This window comes from Opisthocomus hoazin, chromosome 6 (assembly GCF_030867145.1).
Source record: "Opisthocomus hoazin isolate bOpiHoa1 chromosome 6, bOpiHoa1.hap1, whole genome shotgun sequence".
NCBI classification, from domain to species: domain Eukaryota; kingdom Metazoa; phylum Chordata; class Aves; order Opisthocomiformes; family Opisthocomidae; genus Opisthocomus; species Opisthocomus hoazin.
In genome coordinates, this window is record NC_134419.1 from 65,026,807 (window position 1) to 65,045,172 (window position 18,366).

At 38.7% G+C, this 18,366-nt stretch overlaps 1 protein-coding gene across 6 annotated transcripts in view; it reads right to left on the reverse strand.

The window, feature by feature from the left end:
• The window catches only part of BTRC (beta-transducin repeat containing E3 ubiquitin protein ligase), a 122,741-nt gene that overhangs the window by 95,442 nt on the left and 8,933 nt on the right, over positions 1-18,366 (reverse strand). For 4 of the 6 annotated variants that reach the window (XM_075423601.1, XM_075423599.1, XM_075423600.1 and 1 more), the window contains exon 2: positions 10,663-10,731. The exons of the other annotated variants lie outside the window; for them this stretch is intronic. In XM_075423601.1, coding sequence (XP_075279716.1) covers positions 10,663-10,731 — 69 coding nt within the window. The remainder of the gene's footprint in view (positions 1-10,662; positions 10,732-18,366) is intronic. 6 annotated transcript variants of the gene reach the window in all.

An 18,366-nucleotide genomic window follows, 5' to 3' on the forward strand; every position in this document is an offset into this window, starting at 1 on the left:
CATAAGCACTGCTACATTTGTCTAATTACTGGCAAGGCAGGAAAAACCAAGTATATTTTAAATTGCCAGATAGCTATAAAAACTGTAGGATGTGACAGATTAGATGCTAGAGATTTCAAACCCTCATACTCTACTTTTTTGCAATCTTCCCCCCTCCCTTTTTTTTTTTTTTTTAAGGGGGGGATGGGAGGAAATCTGAGTGGAAAGGGCAGCTGGAAGGGGTATGAAATGACAGCTGCCTTTTAAGCCATCGTTTCTTTCTGCTCTTAAGAGGGCCAGAAAAACCTTGCACAATCTTGCACTGAATTAGTATTGTAAGAGCAACATAACCCATCCTTGAATGAGCAGAAAGGTGATCACCAACATCCATAATCTGGTACTGTGCAGACAGCCACAGAGAGATTAACCCTGTCTATCACCACGTTCTTTGCTGTATTTCGTTGCAATTTACACTGCTTTTCCAGAAATAGTCTTAAAAGACTGCCGTATAACCTATACAAATGTGCTTATTAGAAGTTTATGATACCTTAAAATAAATTCCTCACCTCATTTTAGTTGTTTAAAAAAACTATTTATTTTACAAAGATACTGAAACTCGAAAACTTGAGTACTTCGTATTATTACACATCACATGAATTTGTAGATAATGCCCCTACTTGAAGACAAAAAAGTTACAGCGATAGTATTATAACAAGCAACAAAAATCAGAGCCATACTTCCTTGTCTGCCATCCTAACTTCCCAGAAAGCAAACACTCCCACATACAAAAACCTTTCAAATGCCAGCAATCTTTTCTTCGCAATGTAGTACGTATCACTGTAGCTGTTAAAAGCTGTTGTGACAATTGGCCTTAAAAAAAATACATATATATGAAGTAGACATCTATGGTTAAGCATTTCACCAATTTAATAATTCATTTACTTAAAGTTGTTTATTACTCTCCAAAAACGTCACAGTAAGAAGGGAGATTAACCACAACACGGTACCTCTGATGATGCAGAGCAAATTCACTAGGTAAGCATCAGCTGCTTACCATCACCCATCCTAGGATTCCTAACATAATATAAAAATAAATCATTTAATGATTTAATACCTCAATCATTTAATACCTCTTCTCAAGCTTTTCCATCCCTTGTGCTGGCTCAAGTTTTTATGCCGTGATAATGAATTCAAAGAACTGATTGCCATTAAACTTCATTGACAAGACAAAGTAAGTTATTTTAAATATTTGTACTGACTAATGCATGGAAAGTCAGAGGCAGTAAAAATGAGGACCACTCTGTCAGCGGAAAGGCAAGCTTACATTGCCTCAAAGTTTATGTGAGATTATGGCTCAAGTTAGGGTCACTACAAGCTGCAGGTAGGGCACTCCATTGTGCCAGGGCACTTACAAGGTAATGAAATGTCTTCCTCTAAAATTACCAAGATAAAATTGGAAAATATTGGAGGTCTATTCTGCAGAACTCTCTGTACCTACAGAGGATATCATTATTCACCCATGCACTCCTGCTGCTTAGTATTATTCTAGAATTAGGAATTATGCGGTAAAAAATTACCAACATCTTAGATGACTTCTAAATCTGCTCCAGTATACAACAAAATTTACATTACTGATACATTTCTGTTACCTATCTTAAAAAATAAGTGTGAAGTTGCACACAGTGTGGGAGAAAATGTCATTCCTGTACTTGCCTTTTACCTACGGAAGGAAGCAGGGACGCTAAATTACTGCTGGTGACTGAAAGAGGCTTATTCACAAGCATGAACAAAAGGCCCCAGGTGCTTCAATTGAAACAGCTTGCGTGTAAATCAGATGAGTGACCCAACAGAACAACTTCATTTACAGCCTGATCTCTGAAAAATCTCAACAGCCTCCATCCCCATGCACTGAGCAACCCACGTGTCAAACACTCACTTTTGTACTGTCAGCTCCACAAACAAGGGACTGGCCTCAACGTTCACTGCTTGAAAGCTGACTGACAAAATCCTCTCCTGAACTCAAGTCAATCTACATTGATTCTTTAAAACAAAGATACGGAGGCACAGCGTTTGGACTACAGCCAAATGGGAACGCTGATATTGCTTGCTAAGTACTGGGCCAGGACGCAGCAGGCTCTCCGCCTTCCTGACTCCCAATTGCATTAATACTTCGGACGTCTGCACAACTTTCAGACCCAGAGATGCAAAGCTGTTCATTTGCAAAAGCTAAGCATCTTTAATACACATGGAGTGGCATAAGACAGGGAACTGCTTGACAAAAACCACAATTTCTTTTTCCAACTGAATTTTAAGTTCCTTTCCCTGAACTCTGAAATGCATTTTCCAACTAAAGAAATACAGGGAATACCATTTCAAACAAGGCCAGCACCTTCCTCCCGACAGAGGCTGGTACCAGCTGCTCCACTGGTGATTAAAATGGGTTTGCCTTACTTTGAATTAAACCAGGCTAGCAGCTTACACAGTCACTGGCTGAGCTGAGTGGGCAGTAACCATGAGCTGAAGGGAAGCTGTATTTTAACCTATTCGACTACTCTCGTAACTGTATTGCAAGAACACTTTTGACTACATGAGATGTTCTCCCTCTAATAGCCTACCCTCTCTTCCAATTACTTGATGTCCTAAAGACAAATCTCAACACACACTCAATGGCTAAATTTTTGCCAGTGCTAAAAATTGGTTATTTACTTTATTTGCTATTGCATTACAAGATTATACATTACCATTTCAGACTGGGTTTTCTTATCAAATTTGTTCTCTTCCAGTCCTTCAGCAAATACAATATACTCTGGGTAACTAACACAGTTTTAGTAAATTGTGTTACAGGTCAGAAATACGTCACCTTGTCCTGTAAAACTAAGTGGCTCTACATGGGGAAAAAATAAAAGTTCTTGGACTACTACAATTTTACAGCTCTAGTGCACAGGCGTGAAAACACAAACTCACTGTACTGAACTCCCTGTAAAACAAGAACAACAAAAAAGCAAACAACAGTTTATGGATATTTTCTTTCTAAACACTTCAGAGAAATTAATTAGATAGTAGCACAGAACAACGGCCTTTAATTGTGGTGCATTTTAACATAATAAAGTGTAATAACTTATTCTCCCTGTCTGAACCTTGCACTCAATCTTATGATAACCTGTGTGCCTAAAATGTCTTTGATTTACAGGCAACCTGACACATTTTTCCACATCTTCACATGTCAGTGGCAAAGCCAAAAACGAAAAGCAATTTTTTTCCAAGGGCTGGTTTTTGGTCCACTGTACATAATACTAATTTCAGCTGCTAACCACATCTATTTCAATCCTTCCCTAGTTCAGAATTATCTCCCTTCTAGTACAGGGTCCAGTGCTTTATGCAGTTAAAGTCTAAAGATAAACCAATAACAATTTCTGCTTCTCTTGGGAGATGGGAATCAAGATCGTGTTCACCCAATATTTCCATTAAGGAACATAAATAGAATATGATACATGTTGACAAGAGCTGAAGAGTTTAAAAACTGAGAGAAAAGGGGCTTTTTCTGGTTTGTCCAGCTGATCATAAGCCAGGAAACTGGTTAAGGTTGTTCAAAGAAAAACAGAAACACAAGTTGTGACTATTACCAAAACCAAGTCAACAGGGGAAAAGAAGTGCTAGAAATTCTACCACCCAAACTGGGGCAGGTAAAACATAAGGGATGCTCTGAAGAGTATTAAAATTACATACACCAGATGTGAGCTTGATACAAGGAGACAGATCTTGCCCCACATCTTTTTTCATCACTTTAGAAAGCAAATATGGGATAGTTGGCAAGTACAACTCTCCCTGAAAGTCTCTTTGGCAGTACTGTTCCCTGCATGCCTTCTAAAATCTAATTCTCAGGAAATGTGCCTTAGGAATTTTGACCCTTTACAATGGTTTATCAAACACATGCTCAGATGTTACCATGATTCCAAATATTCACAATTATTTTTAAAATATAACACAACAAATGGGAGAACAAGCCCCAATACTTTTCAATCCCACGCAGTTCCTCTTCTACTTTTTTTTGCCACATATTTAACTAAGCCAACTCCAAAAATACAACACACATCACTTTCACATTGTGTCCAGTGTGCACTGTTCCTGTCACCGCAGAATACAATACATTGTATGGAACGTACCAGATAAGGCAGCTGCTATTTACATTACTAATGTTGGTCTCATGAAACATAATAATAATTCCAGAAATTCATTTCTGGCTAAAAGTGATTTTGGTTCTGTTCTTTGGTCCACTTTTCATGCTTTCAACCTCACACATATTAATAAAAATGAAAAGGTATCTCTTATTTTTCCCTCTACTGTTCAGAGAAATGTTCTCTTTGATTAAATATATATGACATAGGTATAAAAAAAGAAAATAAATTCCCAGTGCATCTTGTGTACTTTCACAATTAAAAAACCTGCCATACATATTTCATTTTTTAGCTTGGGTTAACACTTTATCGTATAGGCTTCTTATCTGAGAAAAAAGTATATGATACAACTTCAAAAAAACCTGCAAAAATGGAAAGAGAATTTTTTTTTTTATTTTAGTAGGGTTTTGTGCGTTTTGTTTTTTTTCTTTTCTTCCCCCCCTATCCCAACAGTGGATACAAGGCACACTAAATACGTAATTACATGAGAGAGTCACCCAGCTTCCAAAGGAGCCATTCCGGTGAATTGTGTAAATAATATGCCTTTAAAAACCCTAACGTATGAATACAGATTTACCAGTTATGGAGCAGTTATATACCTGAGAGACAAGAATACCCATTTAAAAAAAAAATCCTGCCTAATTATGAACTTACCAAAGAGACTAGCATGGCTCAGAGCAAATTAATACTTTTATAACTTTCGCCTAAAGTTTTTTGTCTGTTTTCATTTGGAAATAAGAAAAATGTTAAAAGCTGTAAGTCTTAATTAAGCCAAAAACAATGGCCAAAAAGCATACAGTTAGAATTTACACCTCTTTACACCCCAGACCACTGCTTCTTGCACTTAAGATAATTCTGACTTTCTTTGTCACTGTTTTTCTTGAAAGTCTTTCCATGGTAAGAAGATGAACTTATAAAATAAAGAGGCAACTACAGTACTCCTCAGAGTGGGACCATGAGAAGGATCTCCCAGGGTTCAACCAGCCCACAAACTGTCAGCTCTTCCAGCTGGCAGATACTGCACCAGAATCAGGTAGGGTAACACACAGTTGCTGTTACAACCAGTGCTTTTCACAATTTCTCAGCTTCTGTTGTGTTCAGTTTCCACAAGCATGTATGGGGACAATTAAAAATGGTTTGTGCTCCTGTTTCGCTTAACAAAAGTAATGGAGCTATCTTATTAAAGACCCTTGAAGCATTTTCACGAACTGCAAATCAAGCAACACAACACCTCACTTAAGGAAAGCTGAGAATATGTTCCTGGGACAACTGCAGGATCTATCTCCAAAACAATTAGGTCTCACAAATCGGAGGCTGAAACACGCTACCAGGGTTCAATTACAACACTCCTCCTAGATTCCAAACACAGGAAATACTGGACTTCTTACCCTGGGGCCAGATCACTGACTTCCATGCAGCAGTCTCCCCCTTCACCCTATGGCTCAGGGTGTTTCTACATTCTGCAAGCTTTGCTCTGCACATACAGCTCAAACTGCTGGAAATAATTCCTTTTCCTTCAGACTCCCACTTATCATGTAATTGCTCAGTAAATTTTCCTTAGCGCATATATTATGCAAACTCTTCTCTAATCTTCTGATAACTCCCTCGCTTACAGTAACTTTTTACAAGAGATTCCAGTTCACTAACTACTCTTAAATATCAAAGATAAGGGACACAGAAAAGGGTTTACATATTCAGATTATCCAAATAATTTCTTACTTGAGTGGGATCCGGGAGGATCAAATAACAGCTTTTAGGTAAGTATTTGTGAAGAAATGTTTTCTCCAAAGAGTGGTTACTGGAGTTCAACCTCCAGGATTCCAGATAAACAGAAGTTACATGCCCCAGAAAGGGGCCATCTTCCCATCCATAAAGCGTACAAGATCTTCAATTGCCAAGTGCTTGAGGGAACTTGTGTAGATCATATCTGAACTAGACAACACTAATGTTTTCATAATTATAGCTCTTTAATCCATGAAGCTGATAAATCTAAACCAGTGCACCTGCAGAGCTTTAAATTCAGATGCCATACCCTTCTTTAAGGAATATAACAGGCAGAGACTTGTGTGCGCTTCTAAGCAACACCAAAGACGGTGTTGTTAAAAGCAAGCCCTACTCAAACTTACTAAAAGCAATCTCAAAGTCTAAAGCATGAAACTATCTGAAGGCTCAAAATGGAGACCTTACAAGACGAAGAGCATTAGGCTCTTTCATAAGCAAGAAAACTTAGCTGCTATTAAGCTCCATCGTGTCTAAAGCCTGATTTTGCAACAATTCCGAACAATTTAAAATCTTATTATGCCATAAGAGATAAATCTAATTCTTTGACATAGGCATGCTGCATGAGTTTGGGCAGAGCCACGCAGCATCTCAGTTCTGCATCCACACAGCAAGGACAAGAGAACTACCCTGCCCGAGAAAGGTGCCAGACACTGAGTGTGTCTTTAATTATGAAGCTCTGACATATAAACACCAAAAACTGAAACAACAGGGAGCCAAGACGAAGAGAACGATGAATCATCACCTTTATAATAAAAAGCAGAAAGAGCAATATACCAAATGCCTAACCATCATTAAACCTGAACAGCTGAAAGGCATTAAAAAAATACCCAACCCTACTCTAAGAAACAGGTTGAAATGTCTTCAGCTTGTGGCACTTCTGCAACTTTGGTCTAGATTCCCATCACACAAGTTGCAGAGAACAAACCTACATTTGTGGAGAGATGAAATTGAGGTTTCATCAGATTTTCCCTCATCTCTAGTTTTATTTAATTCCATAAAATCTCTCAGGATTATTGTTATGTTATGCACCTACCACACAGAAGTGTTTTAAGGACAACTGATACGTCTGCATAGCACTTTGCATTCTGAAAGTACTATGTCACTGCCAAGTATTAATAACATACTGCAGAAAGAAAGTTTATTTCTACTTTTCACCCAAGGAATTCATGTCTGAATTTTAGAAAGCATATGGATCCACTGAAAATAGAATATATGTTTTAGAAGTTAAAGAGGAGATGTTAAATGACAAAATTACAAAACCAAAATATTTCCAGAATCATTGCATTTTTCTCCTAGGAAAGTGCAATTCTAGTGGAAGAATCCTGTTTTCACCACAGTCCTGGTTTTTTCCAGCTGACTTGACTGAAGTGCAGACCATTAATATCTGAAGTGCCGTGTTTTGATTATACTGGCCTTTGCTGGTACCAATCTAGTTAAGGTAGCACCGAGAATTTCCAGCATAAAACACATTTACAGTTTTATAACTTAGCTCTAAAAATTCTACTCCAAAAGACAGTGGGAGGCAGAAAGGCTCAGATGAGTGCATTATATTACATATCCTATGTGATGCATACTTGCTCACAATGGTATGCAAGGGGGAGGGATTACCTTTAACTCTGAATTACCATGTTTCACAAGCCACCTAAAATGATACTTTTAATTTCCCCATTTATGTAATCAAAATAATGTTTTGTCAGTGTTTCATCTAATTATGAGCTTAATTTGCCCAATTTCACAGCTTCGCTTAAATCACAGAAGGTGTCAATATAATATTGGAATTGGAATGTTATATCTATTGATCATATTTATACACAAACATTCCCCCCCCCTTCCTCCCCTCATAAATCAATTGTAGCTTGTCTTCAAAGGGTCATCATCTAGGTGGTGGGATGTTACAGAACACTGCCATTCAAAGAAAGGCTTAAATGAAGATCAAGGCTGAATGAATTAACTGTAGGTGTTTGCCTTTTTGTGAAAGATCAACTCACAAACAGCTAGAGAGCGCTTTGCAGGTTACTTAATATGCTATTCTTAAAGCAACGTGTATTTCCGGCCATTGGTACTGTACTTTCTCTAGCCCACACAGTACCACAATACAGCTCTCCACTGCAGCTCAGTAACATCAAATATAAAAACCTGCCATTAAAGGGCAGAGGGTAATGGCATCAGTGTGGGCGACCCATACTCAGGTAGTGTTCAAATATTATCCACAGTTTAAGTAGGCTGAAAATACGCAAATTCAGCCAGCACTGTTTTTAGATAAAATTGTCAGTTTTATGGATATTTATAGTATGTGTCCAGTCTTGCAGAACTCCATCATCCTCCACCTCATCTGTAATATAAACTGCTTTTAGCCCACATTAATACAATGTGTTACTGGGATACTTCTCACATTCTGTATAAGCCAGGCAGTAGATCAATACTCAGCTATGCTGAGGGGAAAGAAAAAAAAAAAATCATTACATTAGGATCCTGTAAAAAACACAGACACCAGGAGGATAAACCTGATGCACAGACACCATTCTGTCTGGATGCATATGTAGATTACTGCTTTTAAATACATCAAAATTGGCTTTCTTTCCAATATATGGTTTTAAAGAACTTTAAAGGTAGGACCTTTGGTATATATCCTATACCAAATCAATTTCACCTCAAAAAAAACGTAACCTCTCTGCTTCTTACCAGAGCTCGCTCTTTTGATCAAAAGTTTCCACCCTTTGTATCCATTCCCTTACCCATACACTTCCTGTGGTGAAATCACAGCACTGACATTGGGATAGCAAAGCTATTTCCATGACAGCATCTGCTGCTGAAACAAGCTCAGGTTTATAACTTTCCTGTGGATCAAGGAGGAGTAAGAAGATTTAAGATAAAGACTTTAGAACCAATAACAGTAAGCTAAAAATCAAAAGGAAAGCAGCCACACGGAAAAATACTTTTTACAAACTGTAAGTTCTTCTATTATTTTAGGTTGCCTGATGTGAACATCTCCTTGGAAAATTCACTAACAGAGCACTGTGGGGTTTTTTCCCCTCAGTATTTTTCAGAGTCAAAAAAAAGCATATATCCCACCTGCATCAGGGTATTGGTAATATAACATAGGAAGAATGCAGATGCAGGTCTGTTTGCCTCAGAAGTAAAAGAAAAACAGAACAGCCACACAACCCTCTTCCTATTGTTCTCCCAGCCTACCACATAAGAAACAGAAACTGATGCCATGCCCCATAGGTCAACAAACTTGAGCTCTGTGAGACGATAATTGCAGAGTTGAGATTCCTCTGAGACACCTTGCCTCCAGCTCAGCAAAGTTTAAATCAAGAAGACATCAGCTTCAATGTCCCAGCTGACCTTCACTAGTGTGGCCTTGGGAAGAGAGAGAAACAGTCTCTCGGAGAGAAGCTCCAAAGCACGCTTCACCTTTGCAACACATCACTCATCCAAAGAAATGGTTTGCAAATGTAATACAGGACTCAATACCAATCATCTTATACGTGTTCAAGCTCTTCTCAGTTTCACAGAAGTCAATGTAAGTTGACAGCAGTAAGCAACTCGCACATACAAGTTACTATTTACTATTTAAACAAACTACTACTTACTACTTGTAAGATACTGAGACAAGACTGGAGACAATCACAGAATCACAGAATAGTAGGGGTTGGAAGGGACCTCTGTGGCTCATCTAGTCCAACCCTCCTGCCGAAGCAGGGTCACCTACAGCAGGCTGCACAGGACCTTGTCCAGGCAAAGCCATCCTGTTAGCTCCTGCAATGAAATTCTTGTGTTTTAAGGGGTTTTGCAGCTGTATTTTTTAATTCTCTTCCACTCCACCTAAGTGAGTTGGCTCTTTGTTTCTGTGGGGCTCACGATACCATAGATCCCTCCACCACCATGTTTTACCATTTCACAACTCCAGTTACCACGACAACAGGATGCAGCTTATCTGTGCTGTTTTCATATTTCCAGTTTTTGTTGCCATAACAACACCATCATTCTGGCTTTCTACAAAAACAGCAACTTTAAGCCATGTATTCTCAAGGACGCGGGATTCATCATACATGTATCTTCATGAGAGAAGAGATTTGTACAGGCAATTTGTAAATTAAGCTATTTTTTCCTGAAGGGGGATTTTTCACTCACAAAAGGGAAAACCTGACAGCAACTGCTAGAGGCAGACTGCTGAGACATCTAAAGCTTGGCCTTTAATAATAGCCAGAGCAATATAGCACTAGGCCACTTCCGAGTGGGGACTCCCCACAGTGTCAGACTGTGTCAAACTGCACAATTGTTACGTGATGTGAGTATCCATACTTGTTTCACCCAGGCAGATCTGAATTAGACGCTAGATGCAATTCTCTTGAGTTTTAACCCAGTGGCCTCCCCATTATTACCAGCACCACCACCATGCAGCTTTGTGTTTGAAGGCCCACTTTAATTCTGTAATTCAAGCTGTTGTTGCAGATTTCTCTTCAGACTCTGACCCTTTTCGCTTTCAGGTGACTGCATTTTGAACTTTTATTTACAGGAAGTGCACATTCATAAGACTGGTGAGAAAATGTTATACAAACACAGCATGCATAAACACAAAACAGTGATGGCTATGAGGGGTATCAGCTAACATGGCACTGTAACTTCATTACACCCTCATTTATGTACTTCACTAATGAGACAAGCACAGGTGTCCAACACAGTCCCTCACATGAGATGAATAACAATAATACAGTCCAACCTGCTTTAGCCATGCTTGGTATCCAGAAGATATAAGTTGGAATCCATCTTTTGGCATGTGTATTCGGGGCTAGGAGAGAATAGACATAAAGAGAGACCTCCTTTTACACTGGGACCTAGCTAGCCTAAGTCTAAGTTCTGGAGCATTTTAAACAATGCAGATTTTTTTAAAGCCGCATATGAAAGTTTAGTCCCCAGATTAGTTCTTGTTTACTCCTCTGATATCAGCTGCTTTAAGAACACTTCTGTATTAAATCTACCACCATTTTCACCATTGCTACCATTTCACATTTTAACTCAGTACATCTAGGTATTTCTTTAAAATTTCCGCACAAATGAATTTGGATAAGCACAGCCTCTGCGATGAGTGCAGTAGCAGAGACCAATGGTCACTAATGCTTTTACCACTACTTAAAGCTCAATGGTGTCAAAACAGCAGTAGTCAAGCTCAGAGAGTGTTTTTACAGTCACTATCCTCAACACAGTCAGACCAGACACTGGACAACATGAAAAGACTAAGGAAAATCCATGAAGAGGTGTAGCCTTAATACCGGGGTAACAGGAAACTATACCACACACAGCCATAAATTACGCCTCAAACTGACAGACAAATATAATCTCCTCCCCACTTCTTGTTTTCAGGCTTTATCGGGCTGAGGAAATGACAAAATGTCCAATTGTTCTGGAAGCACAAAACATATGTAGCATAACTTACAGCTAGAAAAAAGTATGCAACAAAAAAATGAAACACCGCCTGTCATGGCATTCATTTGCAGTTTGAAGATATTCTCACAATCAAGTGGATTCAACTGTTCCATTTCACCCCCCCCAAAAAAAAAGGAGATGCTTAGGAATTAAAATCACATCTAAGCAACAGGATCAGATAGGACATCCACAAACACCAAGTCCAGAGATCTTTCTTACTCCTGAAAACTACTTCAAAATCCCTTTCTCAATTCGCTGTACTTCCCCTCCAAACCAGCAGATGTGTGCCCCTACCATCCTTCTGAATGGCTGGAAACATCTTTCTCATTTTCAGAATGGCACTCTCTGTTCAAGGTGAGTTTATCCTCATTTGTTCTTGTGTCAGCACAATATTTAGTTTCTAAGAACTGTGTCCACCTTGGTACTTGTAACACTAAAAAACACGGTTGGAGAGGAAAAATGTGTCACCACTGAACAACAAACCTTCACAGTTACAGTGGGGAGGAAGTCCAGCCTTAGAATTTGAAATTAAAACAAGAACTAGAACAGACTAAAATCTTGTCTCGAAAGAGAGGTACACATAAAGGATTTTACAACATACTTTGAACATTAATTATTTTTCCTTCTCTCCAGTTTGAATTGAAAACCTCTCAAATCTTTCAAAGAAGTAGTAAGATTATACCCTAGTGTCCTAGCCAGAAATCTCATTTAAACATCAATTTTAATAACCAACATTATGCTGATAAATTAAAGTCAAGTATATCTGGTTACTGCATTCACCTGCTGAGTTTGGACTTGCAATGCTTAACACATTAACAAACTATGTTTTAGGGGACTTCTCACACAGCTAGAAGCATCATGCTCCAAGACCTCATCCTTACTTCTGCACTAACTTCATGGGTGGTTACTCTTTCTACTACTGTAAAATGAGGACAGCACTCATTAGCCCACCTCACAGGTTTGCTGAGAGGAACTGCTGACATTTCTATGTGCTTGGAAAATGGAAGAGAATTACATGAAGTGCTCCTTATCTAGCAAGAACACTACACAAACCCACATTTCACTTCTGGCTCAAGTGTTTCAGTTGCTTTTTCAAAGTAGCACAGCTTGGTACACCTATCAAGGAAAAAAAAAGTCTTCATAAACAAGCAGAAACAACAACTTTTTGAAATCAGTGTCAGGAGTAAAGAGACCTGAACACCAGTCTCAGATCTGCCCAGGTTTACACAACAAATCTGTGAAAAATGACTTCATTTCTTTCTGTTTCTGTCACCTAACCTACAAATTAAAGGATAACAGTGAAGCTTTCTCTTAGGATGGGCAGGCTGCTTAACGTTTGTAAAGCCCATCAGTCCAGAGTAGTTTAAGTAATTGACTTAAGACACTGATTTAAACCATTTAATTTGAAATGGTCCTGGAAATATGCGAGGTTATTAACAGATCTACTGCTTTCAACAGGATTGCTTTCATGCAGAAGTGTCGCCAGTATCAAAGACAACACTGTATTTCTGTTTGTACAACTCTTACCCACACAAGTTTCTTTGCAACTTCCAAATAAAGCTCCTTGAGGATTAGCAATAAAAGTAATCAGGACTTTCAGCAGATCAGCACCTACTGTGAACTCGATTTTTTTTTCAGTGCTGACAAGTTAAATATACAAATATAGGAAACTAAGACCCATCATCCTCAGAACCATACTTGCAAAACCCCCTCAGTGAAGTATGACTCCTCCACATTTGATAAGTCTCCCTCATCTAAGGGGAAAATCAACTATACAGAAGAGAAGAAAATTTTACCAGTGCTAGGTATGTCACTATCCTCATACTGCTGCTTATACCACTGAAGCGGGATATTTGCACAAGTGAGTCCCCATTCATACCAAACGCAAGCGCTGATAGAAAAGCGTAACTTAATTAAAATCTCTGGGGCTCTCACTTACATGTATTTAATGCACACAGACTCAACACTGGCTAAACTTTTACAAGTAATCTCCTAAATTATAAATTTCTGTGGTTCTCCTAGGCACATTGTGAATGACCCCTAGGAACATCTCCTTCAGCAAAGATAAGCAATTAAGTACATCCGGTTAAAACTTTCCAAATTTCAGTGTCCGAATGACAGCGGACATACAACTACAAAATTAGAGAACAAGAACTCACACATACTTGGTAACTTAAAAAAATAAAATAAAATTGCCCCTCTTCCCCCAGCCTTTAGAAGACCTGGGACACAGACTGCCTGGCTTGAAAGCTGTATTATTTTATCAGTCATCACTAAAATCTTCCATGTTTCTGATCAATTCAAGGCAATTCTATCAGCAATACAATTAATTGCCCAGCAAGATCTACTCATTTTTGTACTTTCATGAGCACGCCCCGTTTATGCTCATGGCTCAACATCATTCAGAAGCGTAGTACTTTCTCTTAGCATCTGCTCCAACGTTTTCCATGACTAGAAGTCAGACTGGTAATTTTCCTCTCTCTTTCAATAGCCACCTCAAAAAGTAACTCTGAAAGCACTCTGACTGCTAACTCCTATCATGCCATTTTGTGAATATTTCACATTTTTATCTGGGAGAGATATTAATTTGTAATACAACCCTGACAACTTCCTTTTCCAAGACATTCACATTTATTATTGAGGACTTGCTTTAAAAATGAGCCTTCCGTCACCACAGATGGCTCAGTCCATAACCATCAGTGACTTGTTCACAGTTCTGAAATGCAGTTCTACCCTGTACAAAATGCCTACTTTCTCTTTAGTCTTCTTGGTGGCCACAGAACTTATCAGCTATATATTACCGAAATAGTAAATTATATTATTATATATATTTCAGCTGTCTATAGATACATAAGCCAGAATAGCTCACTTTGCTCATCTTTTTTTCTGCACCCCCTGACTTTTTTCCTTTAGTATTCTACTCTTCCATTTTTAATCCATTCGATTTCTACAGCAAGGCCCAGAACAACAGAATGATCTCTGAGAACAAGTCAGTAATTTAAAATCCAGTGGTACCCTCTTCCCTTCCCTACAAAGGCTGATTTTCAGAGGACATTTAATTACAGGCCTGAGTTCCTATTTTCTAAGCCTAAACACAACCCCTGAAGGCTTACAATATTTGAGTCACAGCTGGAGCTGTGGTTACTATACAGTTTAAATATCAGCCTCTTTACTGTGCAATTTGTTTTGAAAATCAAATCAGATGCCGTGTCATAAACAAGTGCTAATTAAGTACTGAGCGGAAATTGGGCTTTTTTGTGCAAGAAGGGTTCTTAAATATCTGCATCTTCACTTCCATAAGAAAGGATAAATATGTCAAGGGTGACAACTATAAAATGAAACCTACTATGATACTTGTAAGTCAGTACTGCTGCTTCTCCATTTCATCTGTTTCCATGTAAGAAGAAATGGGGGGGGGGGGGGGGGGGAAGTTGAGACCCGTATGAAATATATATGTACTAAGGATCTTATGAATCTGGTCCTATAACCCATAATGCTTCCTTCTCCCTCAGAGAGGACGTTCACTCTGGGTTTCCATCACATATGATTTAAACAGGCAAGCTAAACCCATCTCTCTCTCTCACTGCAAAGCAACAGTGAAGCTACTCATATTTTCAGTCCTTTTAAGTTATGATCTACACACAGTATTTATTTGATGATAACATTGCATTCATTATATATACAACCTTGCTTGATAAATATCAAGTGAAGAATAGGAATATTGCATTTTAATACTCTGAAGGTTGCCTCTGAGTAACAATATTCACGAATCCATTAACTAACAGGCTTTCAGCTACAGAGGCAGAATTAGATCTGTCAGTCACTGACATGGGAGGGCATGGTCAGTCGTGCTGAAGATCGTCCCGTTGAGATGACTCCCACAGCAAAGGAAAATAGCCCCTGTGGCCCAGAACCTGTTAATGAGTTTGTATGCACTACAGCAATAAATAGAATTCCTACTACAGAATATACAGCTTCATGGCCCAAATAGGTACCTCACTCCACTGCCCAAAGCAACAGTCAAAATAAAGCACAGTCAGATCTGAAGACTTTCATTCAACAAAACCAAAGACAGGATTTCAAAATCTTTTGCTGTTATTAGGAGAGAAAACCATGAGCTCTCCAATTCTAAACCCATAATCTGACAATATTTAAGCATGTTTTTTGTGAGATCTTGTAGAAGGAATGAACGAACTCTGAGTCGGCTGACTTTCAGATCTCACAGTTTGATACAAACTCCTTCAGAAGGACACGGCACTCTCAAACAGTAGGCTCCGACTGCCTGGAAACTTAATGAATTCACCGCGCATGGTGAACATGGCTACTCTTGTTCTCCAGTGAATTGTTTGGAGGATGTGCTCCGAAACAACTCCCACTGAAGAATGTCTATTTATATTCCTTGACAGATAAAAAGGCAGCAGCTACCAGGAAAACTACTTTTGTAATGTGAAACACCTGGATATCTTCTTAAGGGCTCACAAGAATTCTAAGCTACAGTATTCAAAACCAAATGGAGATCTGTGACAGCACTCCATTAATCTTTGGACAAAGTAACAGCAAGTTCTGTGAATATGCTTACTACAGCAGCATAAAGAGATCCTCTTTGTGCCCATGAGTAAGAACACGCTTGATTTCACAACCACTTGACATCCTGAGTCCGAAATTCAAGTCCTGTTTTCAGCCTCCTTCAAGACTGCAAGATCCGTGGTGAAGAAAAGAGAAGCTACATTTCTCATGCTACTGTCTGAACTTGTGCCAGGTAAGTATCCAACAAGAACAGTGGCATCCACAATGCAAACATCATGTATAAAACAGCAGCTGGAAGCTTGTCTAGAGATCAATAAAATGCAGCTGATGCCTTTTAAGTATCCTGTCTCTTTCCTAAGTCCATAGAAAAGTCAGAGAGCTCACCTGGATTCTAATTTTTCATCGAGACTCAGAGTATCAGGAATAGAAAATTCTGTACTCAAAAAAAAAATACAGCCAGCGTGAACACAATTATGAAGTCTGAAAAACTATGATCTCCATAATCAACAGAAAAACCTACAATGCTAACTTTCACCTTTCTGATCCCCTGCTGAATTTTAGGCAGCGGACAAAAAAATCATGCAAAAGACACAGGCTAGAGGTCTGCGCCAACTATCCTGGAAGGAAATCTGCAGTTCATACACTAAGCAGACAGATTTGTAAGAGGAATACTGGATTTTTTTCTGCAGAAATGGAAATGCTTTCAAAAGCAGACTCCAGAACTCAAGGCAAACATTTTTCCGTTCAATTAAGCAACTAAAAAAACTTCCTGTTTGCAAAACGGCCCTTCTACCCCAATTCACTTCCCTCACAAAGCACTGTGCTACAATTACAATGTGGGACCTACTCACCCATCATAAGCAACTTGGAATCCATAACTAAATGCCTCAAGTACTTACCAAGAAATATTAAATTTCCTTTCCTGATCTAAATGCCCTGTACCGAGTTCAGCTCTATCACAGTTCTCAAGTCCTTGAGACTGGCACAAGATGTAAATGCTCCTTTGCTTGGCTTAACTAGACGAAACTCCTCCTTAAAATGAGAAGTATCAAAGAAACCTGCTGTCTCAGAAGACTGTGATGCAAGAATGAAGCAGGGGCAAGACAAGGAGCTGAAGATACCTAACACTCAGCCTCTGGCAGCATCCCCACGGAGAACAAGTATCTGTAAGAAGACTAACCAGAATGAGTCTAAACTGTTGCAGAATTGACTGGCTAACCTTTAAAAAGAAAAAAAACCACCAAAAACTAAAGCACAAACAGACAAACAGTATGTCCTTTTGTCCTGTCTCCTAAGAAAGGAAATCTACTGAGACTGAGTACTGATAACTATTGCCAAAACCAAGCAGTCACCATGTGAGGTCTAAGTAGATCTACTCCCAATTTAGAACAAATTAGAATTAGTGCTAGACTAACCCAATCTTCTTCTTTAAGAAGATCACGGAAGTCTAGACAAATAAGAAGTAGTTAAGCATTTGATAGATGACATGTAGGAAGTTACTGGTTAAAATGGAGAGGATTAGGATTAATACCAGAGTTGTAAGGAGGATAAGAAACTAAAAAGAGTAGGGGATCACAGGTTATTTTGAAAAGGGAACCATGAAGCTGTACAGAAATTGATCCTTGTTGAAATCCATTACTGGTGTTGAAATTAATGTTAAAATAGTCTAATTAATGGCTAAAAAAACCAAGAATTACCAATATGCTAATGAAATTGGCTGAAGACAAAGTTAAGAGACACCATAAGTGCATAGGACATGCCATCTTGAAGACCTGGGTTAACAGAACCAACACAGGATGTACATAAATCTAAAAGTAACATTATTTCCCTTATAAACTAGGGACTCAGTAACTGAGAAAAGTGGAAGAGGCCCTTGGATATGTTACTCATTAGATAACGATGGTTCACTAATAAGATGCAGCTATGAAGATGGCAAATACTATTATAGGATATTGTATAAAAATGAAAAATTCCTAGAAGAGAGAAACTGGGATTACTGCTTTTGTACAAGGAACAAATAAAACTTTTCCTGGAATATTCTGTATAGCTCTGGTCACTCATGTTCCAGGTAGATTAATCAAATTCTGCAGCTGTTTAAAAAGGTCTGCTAAAATGATCAAGCATTATAGGAAATGCCGTGACGAAAGAAGGCTTGTACAGCCTGAACACATCCAACTCAGAGGAGAATATGACTGCTCTCCACAAATACATGCAGATGAACACAGGGGAGCTAGAAGAGTTGTTTAAGGTCAAGGACAACACTGGCACAAGAACAAATGAGAATGAATCAGCCATGAACTAAGTTAAGCTGGAAAATAAGAACGAGGATTCTAGCTTTCAAAGTAGTTAAATTTGGAATAGCTCTAGTGGCATAGCAAAGAAAATGCTACTCACTTAAGTGATCTGAGTAGCTTTCAAAAGGGACTAGATGTTTCCTCTCACTGATGGGCTCTGAATGTTTTGCCTCTGCATA